This window comes from Cyanistes caeruleus, chromosome 28 (assembly GCF_971803275.1).
Source record: "Cyanistes caeruleus chromosome 28, bCyaCae1.hap1.1, whole genome shotgun sequence".
Taxonomy (NCBI): domain Eukaryota; kingdom Metazoa; phylum Chordata; class Aves; order Passeriformes; family Paridae; genus Cyanistes; species Cyanistes caeruleus.
Window position 1 is genome coordinate 3,761,445 of NC_141728.1, and position 21,390 is coordinate 3,782,834.

The 21,390-nt window shown below is 49.9% G+C and overlaps 4 protein-coding genes across 9 annotated transcripts in view; 2 read left to right on the forward strand and 2 right to left on the reverse strand.

The window, feature by feature from the left end:
- The window catches only part of LOC111945559 (uncharacterized), a 101,974-nt gene extending 86,637 nt beyond the window's left edge, over positions 1-15,337 (forward strand). For all 3 annotated transcript variants that reach the window (XM_086865015.1, XM_086865018.1, XM_086865017.1), the window contains one exon: positions 15,299-15,337. The gene's annotated coding sequence lies outside the window, so the exon portion shown is untranslated. The remainder of the gene's footprint in view (positions 1-15,298) is intronic.
- Positions 1-21,390, reverse strand: part of LOC147649057 (uncharacterized) — a 400,363-nt gene that overhangs the window by 228,120 nt on the left and 150,853 nt on the right. The gene's annotated exons all lie outside the window — the stretch shown is intronic.
- The window catches only part of LOC147649065 (uncharacterized), a 257,416-nt gene that overhangs the window by 26,392 nt on the left and 209,634 nt on the right, over positions 1-21,390 (reverse strand). The window lies entirely within an intron of this gene.
- On the forward strand, positions 1,222-7,518 carry LOC147649068 (olfactory receptor 14J1-like). Of its 3 annotated transcripts, XR_015279671.1 has the most exons (4): positions 1,222-2,380; positions 5,801-6,026; positions 6,154-7,346; positions 7,389-7,518. XR_015279671.1 is itself a non-coding variant. In XM_086865116.1 (2 exons), the coding sequence occupies exon 2, from the start codon at positions 6,177-6,179 to the stop codon at positions 7,107-7,109; it is 933 nt and encodes a 310-aa protein (XP_086721242.1). In that variant the 5' UTR covers positions 2,336-2,380; positions 6,154-6,176; the 3' UTR covers positions 7,110-7,518. The 3 variants fall into 3 exon arrangements, 1 of the variants encoding a protein (XP_086721242.1); XR_015279672.1 differs by lacking the exon at positions 1,222-2,380 and having other exon boundaries at positions 5,749-6,026; XM_086865116.1 differs by lacking the exon at positions 5,801-6,026 and having other exon boundaries at positions 2,336-2,380; positions 6,154-7,518.

The window sequence follows — 21,390 nt, forward strand, 5'->3', positions numbered from 1 at the left end:
TTGGGAGTATTAGATTGCGTAAAAAAAAAAAAAAAGAAAAAAAGAAAATAAAAAGGAAAATCCCCTCTTTGCTGAGTGCAGGCAGCTCTCCAAGCAAAGCAGGTCCCAGGTGAGGGAGGACAGAGAGGATGGGATTGAGGAATGTGGAGCAAGGTTGTCCACACTGGCTCACACCTCAAGGCACAGCTTCTCTGAGCAGGCCAGACCTCCTGAGGAGAGACCCTGGGTCAATATCAATCACAGAATGCTGCAATCACCTCTGCTCCAAAGAGAGCAGGAATAAAATACATCCTTTAGAACAGGAATGTGCATTTCCTAGAAGCTCTTTTTAATATTTCTCCATAACTTTAGTGGGAAAATTTCCAAATGAGCTGCACTGGAGCATAGGGAAATGAAGGCACAGCCATGGTTTGTCAGATTTGCACAGGGCTGCTCTGAGTCCCAGGGGCTGGATGGGGGAAATGGTGGGGTGGGGGTAGGGACAAAGTCTGATTGATCATCAGCCATAAGGGGTGTTTATTTTCAGATCTATTCAGACTGTATGAGAGGGTGCTGGGGATTAATATCAACTGGGGATTGGAAACAGAAAAAGAAAACTAAACAGGACCAAACAATTATATCTTAATTGTTTTCAATACAGTAGATTTACTTTGAATACGCTTCTGAAATTTGTCTAATTAACCACGGAAGAACTGATGACTTGAATTTTTCCTATGGGCTTATCTTGTTTGGGTGATTGAACAAATGTTAATGAGCCTTTGTCACTGAATTTCTCAGCTGAAGCGCTCAAGAAAGAAGAGGCCTGTGGAAAAGTAAAATTCATCAGCAACCTCCAAGTGGCTGAGGATCCATCCTCATGAGAGCAGGAATGACCAGCAATGGGCACAGCTTTGTGGCTGCCCCAGCTTTGGGATGGGCCCTGGGCCTGGAGCAGGAGCAGCTCTTGAGGGCCCCAAGGCCGGGGCTGTGGTGCTGGCCTGGGCAGATGGGATGGCAGGAGGGGCTGCAGAGCTGCCAGGATCTCCTGGAGAGGGGAGCAGGGCACCCAGGGAGCCTCCTTTTCCTTTGGCCAGGCACTTTCCCCCATGGCTGGGGCTGAGGCCTCTCTGAGCTGCAGCTGCTGCTGTGCCCTGCAGAGGGGCTGAGGCCGTGGGGCAGTGCCCAGAGCAGCCTGCCCTGAGCAGAGCTGTGGGGCCAGAGCCGGCTGGGCTGTGCTGGGGAGAGGCCCTGGCTGCTGCCGAGAGCTCAGGGCAGCTGGGACAGCTTGGAGGGAGCTGGGCTGGGCTCAGAGAGCCTGCCAGAGAAACCAGCAGTGTCCATCTCAGCCTGTGTGAGCGTGAGGGACAGGACTCAGCCCAGGCCTTGTGGGGCAGGGACAGCGCCTACAGGGCAAGGGATTGAAAACAGGCGAGTGGCCAAGAGAGGAGGGTGCTCTGTGCCCTTGGTGGCACGAGCAGAGCAGGAAGGGGCCCAGGACATTTGTCACCGCCAGGCTCTGTCCCCAGGTGCTGCCAGCCCTGGCTGCTGAGCCCAGGTTTGGCCTGGGCTGAGTTTGGCTGTGGCCCAGCTCCATCCTCCTGCAGGGCTCAGGGCCTGTTGCTGGCCATGGCCAGCCCTGCCCAGCCTCTGTGCTGGCCCAGAGCCCGGCAGAGCCTGGGGCAGGGCTGTGTGTGCAGGCCCACAGGTGCCACGGGCTCTGCAGGAGCTGGGAGAGGCTGCCCAGCAGGGAGGCCATGGGGCACAGAGCCCCAGGGCTGCTGTGGGCACCACGGCACAGGGGCCGTGCCCACCTGCAATGCTCCTGCCCTGGGCTGGGCCTGCCCAGGGGCTGGGCCACCATGGCTGGGCCAGCGGGGCACAAAGGGGCCACGGAGCTGCTGCCGGGGCTGGCAGCAAGGCCAGGCACAGACAAGGAATTGCTGTGCATGGCCTGTGCTGGCCAGGGCTGGCTGTGGCAAGGGCAGAGCTCAGCTGCCCTTGGTGGCTGCAGGAAAAGTCCAGAGCCCAAAGAGCCTCCATGGCTGTGCTGGAGACCAAGGCTGCAGGAGGGAAAGGCAGGGCTGCTGTGCGATGGGGAGGGCATTGAATTCCAGCAGACACCACAGATGGGAGGCTTAGCAAGGCTTGAAGAGAAGAGAAGCTTCACAAGCCTCCAAGGGGGGATGTTACCAGATGAAAAACCATCTCCAGCTGGTGAACACACAGTTCTTGTTCTTCAAAACCCCCTGGCCCATGGAACTGCACCATGCCCATTGTGTAAGAATTGGAAAGCAACCAGCTCCAGTTGTGCCAACTTTTACCAGCTCACCGGGCACTCAGGTCTGACTCTGACAACAGCAAGCACCAGAGAGCCCCAGGACAGAAGAACACAGCTATGAAGGTAAGAGAAAATAGGTTAATGATTTCAGAGAAATGATTATCATATGTATGTTTATTCTGTGACAGTCAGTGGATATGGATGTAAAATACAGTCCATAAGCAGGAACTTTCCTGTACCCAGCACGCACACCTTTGGGAAGAGCTATTCCCCCTTGTGCATCTGGCTGAATAAAGAATGCTGCTTCTCACTGCTCCCTTGCTGTGAAGCAGTTTCTTTTACTTTATTTTTATTTTTATTTTCTTTTATTTTTTCCCATTTTTGGTAGCAGAGTCACAATGGACCCTTGGTTCCATGATGCCCCATAGTGTCACCATGGTCTCCTTGGTTCTGCAGTGTCACCATGGGCCCTTTGTTCCATGAGGTTCTGCAGTAGAACATGGTCACCTTGGTTCCGTGCGGTTCCATGGTGTCACCATGGGCCAGGGTTCCACAAGGCCTTGCTGTGTCAGAAGGGCCCCTTGGTTCCAAGAGGTTCCTCAGTTTCACCATGGACCATTGGTTCAATGTGGCCCCAATGTGCCAAAATGGATTTTGGTTCCGTGGGGTTCTGCTGTGTCAAAATGGACCCTTTGTTCCATGAGTTTGCCCAGTGTCACAGCTGACTCCTTGGTTCTGTGAGGCCCCACCATCAGCAAGGCTCTGAAACATCAGAGTAAGTCTCCTTAACACTAATTTGGTGTTTAAGAGGCACATGATTTATTCAGGCCTGAGGTCCAACGTGGGATAACTCCTAACCTGACATGGACATGTGATTCTCCCAGTGTGTTGCTTTTATACAGTGGCTAAATGCATATTACAATTTACCCACTTCCATAAAACCAAACCCTGAGTTCCCAGATTCAGTCCTTGTTTTTCCCATCACTGCACCCTTGAGCCAGATGTCTTCTCCTTGTCTCCCAACCATCCTTGCTGGGAAGGCAGGTCCTGCATGCCTTGTTCCTGTGCTAGAAGTTCACAGGCACGGTAAAAATTGAGTTAACCCTTTGGGTATCAAGGCCAAGGCTTTGTGTGGCCAGGCAGAGGCAGGCAGGACGCAGAGCTGTCAGCAAAGGAAGGGCCCAGCGAGCTGGGGCAGCCGGGGGATGACGACAGCCTGCAGGGCCAGAGGCGCAGGGCATGGACACCGTAGGGCAGCCTGGGCTGGAGAGGGCACAGGGATGGGCAGCAGCTGCAAGGCCCTGCCAGAGGCAACTTGTGCAGCCCTTTGGCCATGGCTGCTGGCCCTGGGCCTGAGCCATGAGGAGGAGACAAGTGACCCTTGCAGCCCTGGGGCCTCATTGCCTCCTTGTCCCTGCTCAGCAGCCTGGCAGGGGCCGCCCCATGGTGCTGCCCTTGGCATTGCACATCCCCACGTGCCAGTGGCCCGGGAAGAGCCCTGAGCAATGAGGGAGGGACAGCATCTGCCTTGCCAGGGGCTGGGGCTCAGCCCTTGGCCCTTGGCACTCCTGAAACACATCCAGCTTTGCTCAGCACCAGAGACACCTTTCCCTTGCTTGTCCCCAGCTGTCACCAGTGCCTGCAGTGTTCTGCTCTCCCTGGAACCTGGGGACACTTTCCCAGTTGAGTGCCTCAGTGGGACCCATTAAAACCTCACGAAACTTTGGAGATGGATTGTGACTTTGAATTCTTGAGAGGTTTCTTCAGCTCCCTCTGGGGGACTGATATTCAGGGACTCAGCGCCCAACCCACAAGAGAAGTCCTTGTGCTGTGTCTGTGCTGTTCAGCTGGGCTGGGCTCTGGCACAGAGGCAGCTCCTGGCAAGGGCAGCGCTGCAGAGAGACAGCTCTGGCCAGGAGCAGCTCCTGGGCACAGCCCAGCAGGGCTGGGGCACTGCCTGCAGCCACCCCAGGCACAGCACAGGGCACAGAGAGATGAAAGGCAGCCTGGGCTGGGAGGGTGACTGAGCTCTTGCTAGAGGAGAAATCTTCACAGTGTTTGAAAGAATAATTCTCTGGCTAGAGCAAAGCTAAACTTCCATTCCTGGAGGCTTCTCCTAAGGCTGGCACATCCCATGGTTTCCATGATCATTTGGATGGACTCTCCCAGTTCCTCTGGTGCAGAGCAGGTGGCCACAGGGCAGGCAGGGCAGTTACCTGCACGCAGCAAGGGCAGGCAGCAGGAGTGAGGAAGAGGTTCAAGGTAGCCTGGGGTGGGGGAACAGGAGAGACCCCATCAGGGGAGAAATCTGCACAGCCCCTGGACACGGTGAGTCTCTGGCTGCAGAGCAATGCAGGTGAGTTGCTGGGAGTGTCTGTGACAATGCCAGCACTGACAGGACCTGTCAGGGTGGCTCTCCTGGATGTCGTGGTGTGGAGCAGAACAAGCTCCAGAGCGGGGCTTCCCTGCTGCTCCCTGAGAGGCACAGGACAGGTCCCTGCACAGGCAGAGCTGTGCCGGGGCCGTGGGGTGGGGATGGACTCTGTGAGCCCTGGCAGGGAGCGGAGCTGGGCACGGGGAGACGCTGCTGGCAGGAACAGCCCCACTCAGCAGAGACACGGGCAGGGAGGGACAGGGAGCTGCTGCCAGAGATGCTGGCCAGGGGGATGTGGGCACCTCCCTGCTGTCCCTGTGCATCAGACACCTTCCCCCAGCAACTCCTGCCCGGGCTCCTTTCCCAGCCTAAGCAGAGCCCCTGCCCTCAGCCCACGGGGGCTCGGGTGAGCTTTGTCCCTGCAGCAGCCAGAGCCCGGGGAAGGAGAAACCCCTGATTTCCATCAGTCTCTGTGTCCCTCCTCCCCTGGCAGCAGCATTGTGGCATTTCCCTGCCATCCCCAGGTGCCTGTGTGTCCTTGTTGCCACCAGTGGGTTTGCTGAGGCAGTGCAAGGGTTTGGGGGTGGCAGGTGCCTGTCCGGGCAGGGAGCCTTTGGATGCTGTTGTGGAGATGTATCTGTGAGAGCAGAGTGCCCAGCTCTCGCCATTCAGGGGCCGTTCAGGTGATTCCCTGGCTGTCCTGCAGGGCTGCAGGGTGCCCTCCAGAAGGGCACAGCTCTCCTGTGGGGTCTCTGGGCTGCCTGGGATCCCTGTGCAGGAGACAGCTCAGTGCTAGGGCCAGGGAAACGCTGCTGGGCAGCTGCAGCTGGGCAGCTGCAATGATCCCTCTGTGCCCCAGCCTGGCAGGAGACAGCTGAGATCCTAAAGAGACACCCTGAGAGAAGGCGAGGGCTCTGTCACTGTGCTCTCTGAAGCCAGAGCCCTCTGCTCTCAGCAGTGCCCTGTTTCTCTCAGGGAACTCCTCTGGGTGCCTCTCCTTCAGCTCTAAGCTGCCAGCAAGGAGCAGTGAGAACAGCCCTGATGGGCAGAGCTGCTCTCTTGTCCCTGCACTGAGACCATCCCTGTGCCTCTCACACCCACACCATTTCACCTGCAGTGCATTAGAAATGTCAGGCATTTCAAACACCCACAACCTCTCCTAACTGCAGCAGGTTCAACTGGATGAACAAATACAAGGAATTCCTTCAGCTCAGTTCTTCAGATGAGCAAATTGCCAACAGGAAATCTGAACAGCTTTTTGGTGTATCACGACTTCAGTTAATTGGAGATCAGTCAGTGTTCTCGTTTGCCTCTCACTGCACAAGAAGAAGGAATCCTCCAGAGCCCATTTGTGAGTCCCTGCTCTCAGTCCCTGCTGCAAATCCCAGAGCCCAGGTGAGGGGAATGCAGAGAAATGTTTATAAAAAGAGAGACCCTGAATGTTAAACTGCTATAAGATATGCAATATATTTTGCTCATAGAATTGTGGCCTGACTCTGTGCTGTGTTTTTCTCCTCCACAGATAAAAATTTCCTTAGGCAGCAAATGTCCAACAGCAGCTCCTTCAGCCACTTCCTCCTGCTGGCACTGGCAGACACGCGGCAGCTGCAGCTCCTGCACTTCTGCCTCTTCCTGGGCATCTCCCTGGCTGCCCTCCTGGGCAACACCCTCATCATCAGTGCCATAGCCTGCAGCCACCACCTGCACAGCCCCATGTTCTTCTTCCTGCTCAACCTGGCCCTCACTGACCTGGGCTGCATCTGCACCACTGTGCCCAAAGCCATGCACAATTCCCTCTGGGACACCAGGACCATCTCCTACACAGGATGTGCTGCACAGCTGTTTCTGTTTGCCTTTTTCATCTCAGCAGAGTATTTCCTGCTGACCATCATGTGCTACGACCGCTACGTGTCCATCTGCAAACCCCTGCACTACGGGACCCTCCTGGGCAGCAGAGCTTGTGCCCACATGGCAGCAGCTGCCTGGGCCAGTGCCTTTCTCTACGCTCTGCTGCACACAGCCAATACATTTTCCCTGCCCCTGTGCCAGGGCAATGCCCTGGGCCAGTTCTTCTGTGAAATCCCACACATCCTCAAGCTCTCCTGCTCCAAATCCTACCTCAGGAAAGCTGGACTTACTGTGATTGGTGCCTGTTTAGCTTTTGGCTGTTTTGTGTTCATTGTTTTCTCCTACGTGCAGATCTTCAGGGCTGTGCTGAGGATCCCCTCTGAGCAGGGACGACACAAAGCCTTTTCCACCTGCCTCCCTCACCTGGCCGTGCTCTCCCTGTTCCTCAGCACTGCAGTCTTTGCCTACCTGAAGCCCCCCTCCATCTCCTCCCCATCCCTGGATCTGGCAGTGTCAGTTCTGTACTCGGTGGTGTCTCCAGCCCTGAACCCCCTCATCTACAGCCTGAGGAACCAGGAGCTCAAGGCTGCCCTGAGAAAATTGATGACTCTGTATTTTCTGAAGTATTAAACTCTTTTCTGCTGCAGAGCCTTTTGAATGTAACTCTTTGGAATCTCAGCCTTATTATTCCCTGTTTGTGCATTTATTCATTGGTAACTTTTTCTACTGTTGTTGTGTGATTTACAAATACTGTAGTATTACTTTTTGTATTTCTACATGAATATCTACCTTTCTTTTGAAATATAAAAACCTGCAAGAGGTGTGTTACCTGTGCATTTAAATAAAATCAAGTGCCTGCCCTGACCTGTGTGTTCAGGATCATTCCTCATTGCTTCTCTGGCTCTGCAGTGAATGATTTTGGGTACCTTAACACCTCAAGGGTTCAAGGTTTCCAGGTTAAATGGGCTAACTTAATGCAGTCTCTGCTGTGGAAAGTGTTTTATGTTCAGCTGGATGTTGTATTAAATGCTTTGCCCAAGTTCTTTGGTTCTCTGTACTTTGCCAGTAAAATTCTGTGTGGTTTTCACCTCTGAGCTCCGTTGGTCAGAGCATGGTGCTGATATCAGCGAGGCTGTGGCTTCAATCCCTGTGTGGGCCATTCACTTGACAGCTGGAATTGCTGGTCCTTGGGGGTCCCTTGCAACTAAGAATATTCTTTGCCCCTGTGTCCCTTGAGAATATCTGCTGGGGTTTGTCCCGTGCACCAAAGGCAAGTCAAGGAGCCTTTGGTTGCCGCCATCACTGGAGTGCTGTGGGCTGTTGCAGCCCCGCAGGCTCCCAGGGGCCTCTTGTTTGCGTCAGGCCCTGCTGGCTCACGCTGGCCCTTGGTTCCATGAGGATCTGCAGGGTCCCACAGGTTGATGGCATTTGTCCTTGCTGCCCCTCACATCCCCCTGCCCCAGGAACAGCCCCGAGCCCCCCGTGAGGGACAGGCCCTGCTGTGCCAGGCCTGGGCTCAGGGCTTGGCCTTTCTGCTGCCTCCAGCCAGCCAGGGCTTGCTCAGCATTGCAGTTCCTGCTCACAGCCTTTGGCTCCCTGCAGCCCTGGCCTCCAGGATCTGCTCTCCCCGCTCCCTGGGGAGCCTTTGCCACTCCCTGCCCTCCCTGGGGCCACTGATGCTCCAAGGGACTTGCACTTTGCCTTTGGACTCCTGGAGCAGCTTCTTCACCCTTCTCTCAGTGCCTGAGGCTCCTGGGCTCAGCCCCAAATCCAGCGTGGGGCTGGTTCAAGTTATAATCATGTCCACACTTTCTAACATGAGTTAATGACAAGCTCCTAGTTTCATTACTCCCCATTTTGGCCCCAAATTCCTTTTTTTTAGATCTAAACTGCCCCTTTAAGATCCAGATTGGCACATTTTGTTGCTGAAACCCCCACTTTTGTGCCAAAATGTCCCATTTAGGAGCCAAATTCCTCCTTCTGGGTCCACATATCCCATCTGGGCACCCGCATTCCCTTTTCTTTGGTCCAAGTTTCTGGTTTTTGGACCCAGATATCCCTTTTGGCATATAAAATTTTCCACCTGAGTGCTCAATTTCCCTCTTTTCAGGCCCAAATTCTCTTTTTTGAGTCCAAATGTCACACCTGAGTGCCCAAAATGTTCTTTTTTGGCCCCAAATTCCCACTTCTGAGCCCAAATTCTCACTTTTGGACCTAAATTCCCTTTTATTTTTCAGGCCCAAACTCCTCTTTTTCATCCCAAATCTCCATTTCTTGCCCCAAATTCCCCCCCTGGCAGCCATTGGCTCATCTGAGTTGACCTTTTAACATCAGACTTCAATATTTTTTTAAAATAAAATCTCCTTTTCGGGTCTAAACTAACATTTTTGTGGCTCAAACCCCCAGTTTTGGGACAAACTGTTCATTTTGGGAAGCAAATTCCCACTTCTGGCTCCACATTTTTCATCTGGGCACCCAAATTCACCTTTGTTGGGACCGAAGTCCCCATTTTTGGATCCAAATTCTTTTTTTCAGTCCAAATACCCTACCTGAGTGCTGCAATTCCCCATTTTTAGGCCTAAATTCTCTCTTCCTGGGCCAAATGTCCCCATTTCAGGTACAAACTTTCCACCTGAGGACCCAAATTCCTATTTTTGGGGACCAAAATTCCCACTTTTGGACAGAAACTCCCTTTTATTCTTGCCCCAAATCCCCTTTTTCATCCCAAATCTCCCTTTCTTGCTCCAGATTCCCCCCCTGGCTGCCATTGGCTCACACTTTTAGCATCAGACTCCCATTGTTTTAATCTAAACTCTTATTTTTACATCTAAACTTCCCCTTTTTGTTGCTAAAACCCCCAGCTTTAGGCCAAACTGTTCCTTTTAGGAGCCAAATTTTCCCTTTTGGGCCCACATTTCCTATCTGGGCACCCAAATTCACCTTTAGTTGTGGTAAAGTTGTTAGAATGTTGTTAAGTTAGCTGATGTTAGTAGTTGATAGCTTGAAATGGATCTTTTCCCCTATTTTAGTTGTGATTCCCCCCACACTTCTCTTTCTCCTATTGCTTCCCTGGAGTCAGGTTCCCATGGTCACTGAAGTTTTTCTCCTCAGCTCCAGGCCAGAGGCTGGATAGAGTAAAGATAAGACCCTGCTGGCATTTCCAGCTGCTTGAAGTTTCGGTGGCCCGGGAAAGCGCGGGGGTGACAGCAGAAAGACCCTTCTTTCCAACCCGGGAGTTTGTAACTCTGTTTTTCCTGTCCCAGAATGCCTCTGAGCTGTGGAAGCTGAGAGGGCATTCTCACCTTCCCTTTCTTTCCCCCCTGTGCTGCCAGGAAACCAAGCCCCCCTCTCTGCCCCTCTGCCCCTCTGTGGAGAATACTCCTACACCTTTGTGGCCATTTGAAGAAGTTGGTGTCTGTTATTTCTTATCTTGGGGTGTGTAACCTTGATTTGTAGAAAGTTTGTAAATGTACTAGCTGAGAAAAATAATTGTTTCTCTCTGTGATGTTCCCTCCCTCCGAGAAACCCTGTTAAAAGAGACCCCCAGACCCCAAATCCTTTGTCTTTCGCCCTTTGGATTCCCCTTCACAGAAATAAACTGTGGAATGCAAACCAGGGAGAGAGTCCCCCCCTGATTTCTTTACTCGCTTGCTAAGACTGGAATTCCTGAAGAAAATCAGTGAACCCCACAAACATCTGCTGGCTGGAAACCAGAGTGAAGAGAAACCTCATCCCTGAGCCAGCCGGGCCACTCCGGGAGCTTCCAGTCAACCTTTTTTTGGCCCAAATTCTGCCTTTCAGCACCGAAACTCCCCCTTCTGGGTCTAAACTTCCCTTTTTTTGGGCACCCCATTCTCCTTTGTTGGTCCAAATTCCTGAGTTCTGAACCCATATTCTGCTTTTTGTGTCCTTGTTTCCCACTAGATCCCAAATTCCCCTGTTTTGGTCCAAACTTCCCATTTGGGCACCCAAATTCCTCTTTTTTAGGCCAAAACTCTCCCTTTTAACACCAAATTTCCCCTTCTGGGTCCAAATTTCCCATCTGGGCACTCAAATACGTATTTTTTCTCATTTTAATTCTAATTTTTGGGTCCAAATTTCTCACCTGAGTGCCCAAATTCCTCCTTTTTGTTCCAGATTACCCCTTTTTGGTCCAAATTACCCCTTTTAGTCCAAATTTCTGATCTGGGGACTCAATTTTTTTGAGCCTTTTTAGGCCTAAATTCTCCCTTTTTGGATACAGACTTCCTTTACTTCTGGCCCCAAATCCTCTTTTTCATCCCAAATCTCCCTTTCTTGCCCCAAATTTCCCCCCTAGCTGCTGTTGGATCACCTGGGTTAACCTTTTAGCATCAGACTCCTTTTGTTTTAATCCAAACTCTCATTTTTATATCTAAACTACCCCTTTTTGCTGCTCAAACCCCCAGTTTTGGACCAAACTGTTCCTTTTAGGAGCCAAATTTTCCCTTCTTGGTCCACATTTCCTATCTGGGCAACCAAATTCACCATTTTTTGGTCCAAATTTACATTTTTTAAACCCAGATTCCCTTTTTGGCATCTAAATTTTCCACCTGAGCGCTCCATTTTCCCCTTTTTAGGTTCAAATTCTACCTTTTGAGTGCAAATGTCCCACTAAGTGCCCACAATGTTGTTTTTTGTCCCCAAATTCCCACTTCTGAGCCCAAATTCTCACTTTTGGACCTAATCTCCCCATTTCTTTGGCCCAAACTCCCCTTTTTCATCCCAAATCTCCCTTTCTTGCCCCAGATTTCCCCCCTGGCTGCCATTGGCTCACCTGGGTTGACCTTTTAGCATCAGACTCCCATTTTTATAACCTAAACTCTCATTTTCACATCTAAACTGCCCCTTTTTGTGGCTCAAACCCCCAGTTTTGGGCCAAACTGTTCTTTTTGGGAGACAAATTCCCCCTTCTGGGTCTACATTTCCCATCTGGGCACCCAAATTCACCTTTTTTTGAGCCCAAATTTCCATTTTTTGGACCTAAATTCCCCTTTTTGGGTCCAACTTCCCCACCTGAGCACCCAAATTCTCCTTTTTTCAGCCCAAATTCTGCCTTTCAGCGCAAAAACTCCCCCTTTCTGGGTCCAAACTTCTCTGTTTTTGGGCATGACAATTCTCCTTTTTTCAACCCAGATTTCTGGGTTTTGGACTCATATTGTGCTTTTTGTGTCCAAGTTTCCCACTGGATCCCAAATTTCCCCAGTTTGGTCCAAACTTCCCATTTGGGTGCCCAAATTTTCCTTTTTTAGGCCAAAATTCTCCTTTTTGCCCCCAAACTCCTTTTTCCTGGCCTGAACTCCCTTTTTTCTTCCCAAATCTCCCCTTTTTGCCCCTCATTTCCCCCTGGCTGCCATTGGCTCACCTGAGTTGATATTTTAGCGTCAGACTCCCATTGTTTTTTTAATCCAAACTCTCATTTCTGGGTCTAAACTAACACTTTTTGTTTCTCAAACCCCCACTTTTGGGCCAAACTGTCCATTTTGGAACGACATTCCCCTTCTGGGTCCAAATTTCCCATCTGGGCACACAAATTCCCCTTTATTGGGACCCAAGTCCCCATTTTTGGCCCCAAATTCTTCTCTTTGGGTCCAAATACCCTACCTGAGTTCCCAAATTTCCCCTTTTTAGGGCCAAATTCTCCCTTTCAGCCCCAAAACTCCCATTTGGTGTCCAAATTTCCCATCTGAGCAACCAAATTCCCCTTTTTTTAGGCCCAAATTCTCCTTTCCTGGGCCAGAAGTCCCCATTTCAGGTACAAACTTCCCACCTGAGGACCTAATACTTATTTTGGAGCAAACTGTTCTTGTTTTGGACACAATCTTCCCTTTTTTCTGGCCCAGACTTCCCTTTTTCATCCCAAATCTCCCTATTTTGCCCCAAATTTCCCCCCTGGCTGCCATTGGCTCACCTGGGTCGATCTTTTAGCATCAGACTCCCATTTGTTTTAATCCAAACTCACATTTTTACATCTAAACTGCCTCTTTTTGTGGCTCTAACCCCCAGTTTTGGGCCAAACTGTTCCTTTTTGGAGCCAAATTCCTCCTTCTGGGTCCACATTTCCAATTTGGGCCCTCAAATTCCTTTTTTTTTTTGTTCTGATTTCCATTATTTTGGACCCAGATTTCCCTTTTGGCTTCCAAATTTCTCACCTGAGTACCCAAATTCTGCTTTTCTGGGCCCAAATTCTGTCTTTCAGGGCAAAAACTCCCCCTTCTGGGTCCAAAACTTCCTTTTTTTGGGCACGCCAATTCTCCTTTTTTCAGCCTAAATTTCTGGTTTTTGGACCCATATTCCGCTTTTGTGCCCAAATTCCCCTTTTTTGGGTGCAAAGTCCCTTTTTGGGTCCGAATTTCCCATCTGGACAACCAAATTCCTTTTTATTAGGCCAAAATTCTCCCTTTTCACACCAAATTTCCCCTTCTCTCTCCAAATTTCACATCTGGGCGCCTAAATTCCCCTTTTTTTGGGCCCAAATTTCTTTTTTGCTCACCCAAAGCCTCTCTTCCTGAATTCAAACTCCCTTTTTTGGGTCCGCATTTCCCATCTGGTCACCCAAATTCCTATTTTTTAGCCTCAAATTCCCCATTTTTGGGTCCACATTTCCCACCCGAGTGCCCAAATTCCCCTTTTTAAGCCCAGATTCTCCCTTCCAGCACCAAAACTCCCTCTTTGTGGCCCAAACTTCCCCCCTGGCAGTGGAGGCAGCCCAGTCCTCTGCCAGGCTCCCGCCCTGGAGATCTGCCCCCTCAGGTGAGACCAAAGCGCCGAGTGACGGTGACTGAGCTGTGGAGCCCTTCCTGCCTCAGGAGCCCATGTTATCTCCCTGGTAACTCCTGGCCATCTTATCCCGCTCCCAGACCCTTGGTCCCCTTCCCAATTGCCCCCTCCCCTATAAAAACCCCGGCTTTTGCCCAGTTCAGCTTGGCCCATCCCTGCCCCCTTGGCTGAGGCCTGCATTAAAGGCTCTCTGTGGAACGCCACATGGCCTCGCGTCTCTGCTCTGCGTCGGCAGGGGAACCCCTGCAGGGAGCTGGCTGGGCTGAGCAGAGCTGAGCACAGAGCAGAAATGGCTTCTCAAAGAGCTGAAAGATCACCTGAAGCCTCTGCCCGTGCTCCTGAGGGTTCCCCCTGCCTGGAAACTGCCTGGAAACCCCGGACAGTGGCTCCTGCCCGGGACGTCTCTCTGGGATTTGTTGTGGCAGAGCTGGGGGTTGGAGAGACCCCCAGACCCAGCTGCAAAATCTGGGCACACAAATTCCTCTTTTTTTGCCTTTTTGGCCCCAAGCTCCCTTTATTCTGGCCCAAACTTCCATTTTTTGTCCCAAATCTCACTTTCTTGCCCCAGATTTCCCCCCTGGCTGCCATTGGCTCACCTGGGTTGACCTTTTAGCCTCAGACTCCCATTGTTTTAATGCAAACTCTCATTTTTGGGTCTAAACTGCCTCTTCTTGTGGCTCAAATCCCCAGTTTTGGGCCAAACTGTTCCTTTTGGGAGGCAAATACTCTCTTTTCAGATTCACATTTCCCATCCAGGCACCCAAACTCCCCTTTTTGGGTCCATATTCTCTGTCTTTTTACCTAAACTCCCTTTATTCTTGCCCAAACTTCCTTTTTCCTCCGAAATCTCCCTTTCTTGCCACAGATTTTCCCCCTGGACCACATTGGCTCACCTGGGTTGGCATTTACCATCAGACTCTCATTTCTTTTAATCTAAACTCTTATTTTTACATTGGAACTGCCCCTTTTTGTTGCTCACACCTCCAATTTTTGGTCAAACTGTTCCTTTTCCAGACAAATTCCCCTTTTTGGTCCAAATTTCCCATCTGGGCACCTGTGAAAAATGACATTCACTTTCATGGTCAGTTTTAAAAGGTTTAATAAGAAGGTCAGTAGGAGACAAAGACAATAAAGCAAAGGGTTAAAAGGGCTGGGTGCTTGGCCCTCTGCCAAGAGCACCCCTGGTGTTTTGGAAACACCCTTTATATCCCATTTCTATTGCATCATCTGATGCACATTCATAGACTTTATGCATATTCAAACTTTCCCATTAACTACTTTACATTTCCCAGGAACTGTTTAGCATGGCCACTCCTTGGGTCTGCCTTTTTACAGCAAGCCTGTGTCTTGCTTGTGGTTTTAATCCTCTTCTTCTCCCCTTTGAATTTGGGCCTTGGCTCCTTCTTTGCACAGCCGCTGAGTGTTGATGGCAGCAGGGTCCCCATCATCTGTTCACTGGAGTTATCCCAACTGAGCAGACAGTTCAAACATCCTCTATCGACTGTTACAGCAAAGCCATTGGAACGTGATACATACAGCATTCATCTGAATCCTTGTGAAAAGCCAATATTATAATATGTATTTATAACAGCTTCTAGGAAATGCACATTCCTGTTCTAAAGGATGTATTTTATTCCTGCTCTCTTTGGAGCAGAGGTGATTGCAGCATTCTGTGATTGATATTGAGCCAGGGTCTCTCCTCAGGAGGTCTGGCCTGCTCAGAGAAGCTGTGCCTTGAGGTGTGAGCCAGTGTGGACAACCTTGCTCCACATTCCCCAATCCCATCCTCTGTGTCCTCCCTCACCTGGGACCTGCTTTGCTTGGAGAGCTGCCTGCACTCAGGAAAGAGAGGTTTTTCCCTTATTTTTTTTTTTTTAAGCAATCTGAAACTCCTAAACTCCTAAGTTGAAAACAGACCCACTCCTCAAGTGTGTGCCAACCCAAGGGGCCACCTTATAATATAATAAATGACTTTTTTTAAACTTAATGGAGATTTTGATAGTTCTGTATTGTCAGCACAGGTGTAGCAATTTGTAATAAATGACATTTTTCAACTGAAATGGATTCATGTGTATTTGTAGCTCAGCTGTGCGGCTGCAGCAATCTGCAAGCAATGACATTTATCAGCTGAGATGGGTGGTTTGTGATTTGTGCTCTCCAAAGCAATGGGCAGATGGAAATGCCATGACGCTGGAGGATTTTGGGGATGAAAATCTCCAGCCACGCCCAGCACATGCCCCACTTGTGCTCAGGCTGGGCAAGGAAAGCGCAGCTTTGGGATGGCAGCAGAGCCACACGTTGGCTCAGAACTCGCTGCACAGGCCTGCTGAGAAAACTCTGGGACTCTGCTGCGCGTACAACTCCAAGCAGGAGGCAGCAGGGCAGGAGAAAGCATTCACAATGAAAAAACAAAGAGAAATTGTGTCCAAACAGATGTGAGGGTACTCTGGGAGTTTGATCAAATGCTCTAACTCACCACTGCCTGGGCTCATCTTCAGCAAAACTAGTTTGTTCAAAGCTGAACACCTTCCAGGAAAGAGAGATTGCTTTATCTTTGGTTCAGGAATGGCACGGTGACCAATCCCAGGTCACTCGGTCCATTTGCACCCAACACCAATGTGATGGATGGCAAGAATGGCATTTATTGGTGAAGAATTTGACACTTTATAACCTAGGTTCACAGTGTCACTCCCATCTGCTTTCATCACAGCTAGGTGCTATTGGCTAATTACGGGGGTCATTACCATAAACTATGGAGGAGGGGGGTGACTCCATCTTTCCGTTACATCCCGATATCTTCCGACCGCCGGGCCCTGGCTGACCACATTTCCCCCCCTCCTAATGCTTAACTAAATTTGCTAGAATATGAGTTGTACTAGACTTCTAAGTTCTAATGTTATTTTATGTGTATCTGTTTTTAATCATTTTATTTAATTTATCTATATTATGAAAAGTTTTAAAAGTAGATATAATAGACTTGAGTAAAAATATAAGGTGCACTATACTTAAGTAAAAAGGTTAAAGACTTATTAAATAGACACCACAGTGTTTCATTAACAAACAATAAGGCACAGGAGGTGACCAAGTGCATTCTTGGAGCATCTGCTGTCTTTCTACAAACAGGATGTTGACCCTCTCTAGTTGGCTCTTGACAAAAGACACAAGCTTATTTAAAACATGGTCCAAAGTTTAGCACCAGTAAGATCATTATGATTGGCCCGATCAGAGTGGACACCAGGCTGGTCAGCCACGGAGACTGGTTAAACAGCGATTCAAACCACCCTTGTTGGGCCTCTCTATCTCTCTTTCTCTGGGCTAATCTTTCCCTCAGTTCAGCCATAGAATCTCTGACCGCTCCGGTGTGATCAGCATAAAAGCAACACTCTTCTTTCAGGGCGGCACAGAGGCCTCCTTGCTGCATTAGCAGAAGATCTAGCCCACATCTATTTTGTAAGACAACCTCAGAGAGTGAGGACAGTGACTTCTCTAAAAGAAAGATGGATCTTTCAATCCTCTGCAGGTCCTCATCGATCGCCATCTGCAGCTGAGAGAACCCTTGCTGTTGGGTGTCTCGTTAGGGACTTTTGGATTAGGTTCTTTTTCCCTTTCAACTGAAGATTGGTGAGAGGGAGGCAGTTTTCTCTTGTTCGGTCTCAGTTGTTCATTCTTCTTTTATCAGCATTACAAGGTACAAGGAGCTATGTGCACTATGATAGAAAAGGGTAAAATGGCTAACAAAGATCCTCTTTGGGTCTTTTATATGTCCGTTTACCCAATTAACAGATGCCAACTCAATTATTTTTCTTAGTGACCCAAAGACCCAACACCTGTGTGCTGCACTACAGCATTTTTTACCCAACCACTTACTACTACCCAAAAACCCTTAAGAGAAGAACATAAAGAAGCAAGGAGAAGGACAAGAGACAACACCCTAAATCTTCCATCTTGTCTCCTGTTCTCTAAACTACTTTTTTACCCAGTGATTTAAGGAACTTTCTAATTTACACACTTATACTTTTCCTGTCTAGCTTTAACATTTGTTTTCATGTATCACCATGAAAACATACTCATGAATTTCATGTCATGTGAAATTCAGTGTTTCTTTGAATCCTAGAACTAAGTATTAGAGACAAGGGCACACACTCTGTATCTCAGACTCCAACACCAGAGTGAGCTAGTGAGGAAAATGCCTGGCCTGGCTGGGCAGGGAGCTTTTGCAGGAACTCAGGAAAAAGATGAGGGTGCATCACCTTTGGACAGAGGGACAGGCAACTCAGGAAATGTTTAAGGATGTCGTTAGGTCCTGCAGAAAGAAAAGTAGAGAGGTGAAAGCTGAATGAGAGCTTAACATTGCTGCTTCTCTGAAGGATAATATATCACATCTCACAGGAGCTGATCTGGCTCTGTCACTGGGGCCTGCACAGGAGTGGGTCACACCCAAGGAGCAGGATGAGCCCAGCTGTGACTAGAGTACTCACTCTACGGCTTTTGGCTGTCAGTCTGTGCTCTGAGGAGGCAAGGACGAGAGGGAGGTCTTTTGCATGGAATAATAGAGGATTTATTGCTCTGGGGAATGCTGGGGGCAAAAGACAGAAAATGTGAGCGTGCAACAGCTGAAATAGGGAGGTGGTTCAAAGGGAGGGTCCAAAGCATCAGCTAATCAGAGATATCCCGGGGAGGGTAAAAGGCAGGGTTCACAAAATCATCATCCAATTGGGGCCCAAAGCACCAAGGATCCACTGTGACACTGCAGGGCCAAAGCACCAAGGATCCACTGTGACACTGCAGGGCCCAAAGAACCAAGGATCCACTGTGACTCCACGGAGTGTCATGGAACCGTGGAGACCATTGTGACACTGCAGGGCCTCATGGAACCATTCTGACACCAAGCTGGCTGGGAGTGTGGATGTGCTGGAGGGCAGGAGGGCTCTGCACAGGGAGCTGGACAGGCTGGATGCAGGGCCCAAAGCCAACAAGGTGAGGTTGAACAAGACCAAGTGCCGGCTCCTGCACTTTGGCCACAACAAGGCCTGCAGTGCTCCAGGCTGGGGCCAGAGTGGCTGGACAGCGGCCAGGCAGAAAGGGAGCTGGGGCACTGATGGACAGCAGGCTGGACATGAGGCAGCAGTGTGCCCAGGTGGCCAAGAAGGCCAATGGCCCCTGGCCTGGATCAGGAATGGTGTGGCCAGCAGGAGCAGGGCAGGGATTCTTCCCCTGTGCTGGGCACTGCTGAGGCCACACCTCGAGTGCTGTGTCCAGTCCTGGACCCCAATTGAGGAAGGCCATGGAGGGGCTGGAGCGTGTCCAGAGAAGGGCAACAAGGCTGCTGAGGGGTCTGGAACACAAGTCCTGTCAGGAGTGGCTGAGGGTGGTGGGTTTTAGCTCTAGCTAAAATCACTAGATTACATCCTTCTTTCTGTGAGATATGGATTAGGAGAAGGGGAAATCAGGCTTAAAATTTAAAAAAAAAACAACTTTATGATCAGGTCTGCAAGAATAAGAAACAAGAATAAAATTCCAGAAACCTTTCCTCCCCCCACATTCAACTTTTCCTTTCCCAAGAGACATGGTAGAGACAAAACCTGGGATGTTAAAGCAGTGCCAACTCTACAATAGTCTTTTCATCAGTCTGTGCAGGGAGAGGAGTTTTCTCTTGTCATGCCATGGAGAGTTCTCCACAAGAAACAGTTTTCTTGTGGCTTTTCATTTCTACAAATGGCAGTCACCCAGGCACAAACTCTGCCCTCTCCTCCCATTTTCACACCACTTAGAGGTGTGTTCATGGGCCGAGAGCTCAAGGGGTATTATTTTTGGGATGAGTTATTCAAAGGCAAAAGTTCTTTTCATCTCTGAGAATAGAGGTTTTCTTGTTCTCTCCGTGGGGGCAAAGGGTCTTCATCAGCTCTCATCTCCCTCTCTCTCTGTTCAAGCTCTCATGGGATCACAGCTACTCCACCATCTGCTTGGCTTCATCAATGGATACCTTTGCCCAGATCTACAGCTTGAATACTTCAATTCCCCAATACTCTTTCATGAATTAAAAGTGTTATTTTTCAGAACATTATTATTCATCTCCATGATCCTACCAAAAGAATATTTCAGCTTATTAGAGCATCTCCTCATTCTCCTTCCACCTGAGGCTTGATTCCTTCTTTTACTGACCTTGATGTTTCACGTTGTCTTTTTCCGTGTCACTTGGTTCTTTTCTTTTCCTGGAGAGAGGATTAAAGTCTGCAGGTCTCCTGTGTGTAGTGCAAGGGTTAAATGTGGCCCAAGCCATGGCAGGCAGTGGTGGTGTGGGATTTCAGGTGTGGCTGGTGCCAGCTCTCAGGAGCTGTCTGTGCGGGCCGGGGGGCAGGGGGGGTGTTGGCGAGTGTCATCAGCCGTGGCCTGGCCCAGCCTGGGGGCCGGGGGCTCCCCTGGGAAGGGCTTTGGCCACCCCGCTGGAACGGGACCCGGAGGGCTTCCCGGGAAAGCCAGCAGCGCAGCAGAGCCTGGCCTGGCCTGGGGGGGATCCCGCAGTCTCCATCTCCCCCCGGGAGCAGCTGGGCTCCGGCCCAGCCCCCCCCAGGCCGCACAGGCCATGGGGGAGCGGGGCCAGCCACACCACAGCTCTGCTGCCTTTCAAGGCTGCAAAGAAAGAGACCAGTTCCTGGCCTTGGGTGTTTAAAAGGTGGCATTCCCAAAGGTGAAGTTCCTTTTCAGTGGTGCAGAATGCTGTCAGTTGTCAGAACTGGCCAGCTCTTGGCTTGATCTCAAGCACAGAAGGAACTCCCCACAGCCTCTCTCAGAGGAATCACTGCTGTGGGTGTTTCCCACTTCTTTCCCTAAATGCTAAACTACCACACCCTTTGACCAGAACATAATTCTCATAACTCAGAGGCATCAAGGCCTTATTTAACACCAATTATGTTGCTCCAGTATCAACCAAAAATTCTACTTCTTTTTCTTCTTTCCCCAGTTTCATTTTTATAACCAGGGGGTCTGTTGGGGTGGATTCCCCGGGTCCCCTTCAGTCTTCCTGTGGATGTGTGACTGCAACCACCCCTCCTTTCCCTTCTTTCTTTTGGCCATCTCACTTCCACTTTGGACACTCATTTTTCCAGTGGCCAAATTCTCCACAGTACACACATTGGTCTCTACCCAGTTGAGACAGGCCTCGTTTGGGTGGTCCTTGTCCATCCCTTCCTTTCCCTTTTCCTTCCTCCTGTGCCACTGCTACTAGCTTCTTCATTTCTTGCTTATATCCCTCTTCTCAATTGCTGAAAACTCTCCATGCCTCTTCCAATAACGCTTCTAAGTTTCACCCATCTGCCCCCAAAGCTTTTGGAGTTTACACCTCATGTCCCCTGTGGATTGTTCCAGAAATAGATGAACTAGCTGCTGTATTGCTACTTCAGAGCCCGGCTCCAGTGGTGTGTGTCTGTGCATCGCGTCCTTCCAAGGATCTGGAAAGCCAAGGTGATCTGTCTTTTCTTGTCTGTCTGTGCTGTAGTCAAAACTCCCAATGCAGGGCGAGCAAGTACAGTCTCTGATAACAGACTCGGTGCTTCTTTTCCACTCACTTTTACTCTTAGATTAAATTTTAAGACTACAAAACCTGTGTCTGGGCTTGGTGGAAGAATGGGGATACAATTTAACACCACAATCAACCCAGGACATTCTACCTCTTATCTCCATAGCGTCAACTTACTGCCAAAACTAACATTCTAACTCAGCACACATTTACATACATAAAAACTTCTCCGCTCCACCCAAAAAATGCAAGCAATATATCTATCATACTCTTGTCACGTCTCACACCAAGCTACTGAATCCAGACCCCCACGCTGGAGAGCTGCAGGATTCCCCACTCTGTCATTTTACTCACTCAAAACACCATCTTTCACTTGCTCATACCTTCAACACTTACACATTTCCTTCTATTTCATGTCTGCGTGGTTTAATGTACAGACAATGGCAGTAACCTTTTACTCAATGATCAGGTCTCCCTGAGGTACACATCGTGTTGTTCCATCTCTCTGCATTATCCACCATGTAGAACCTGGTCCTTGAGCAAAGACAACCCCACAAATGGGTTTGTCTGTGCTCGAGGTAGAATTGACCCAAACTG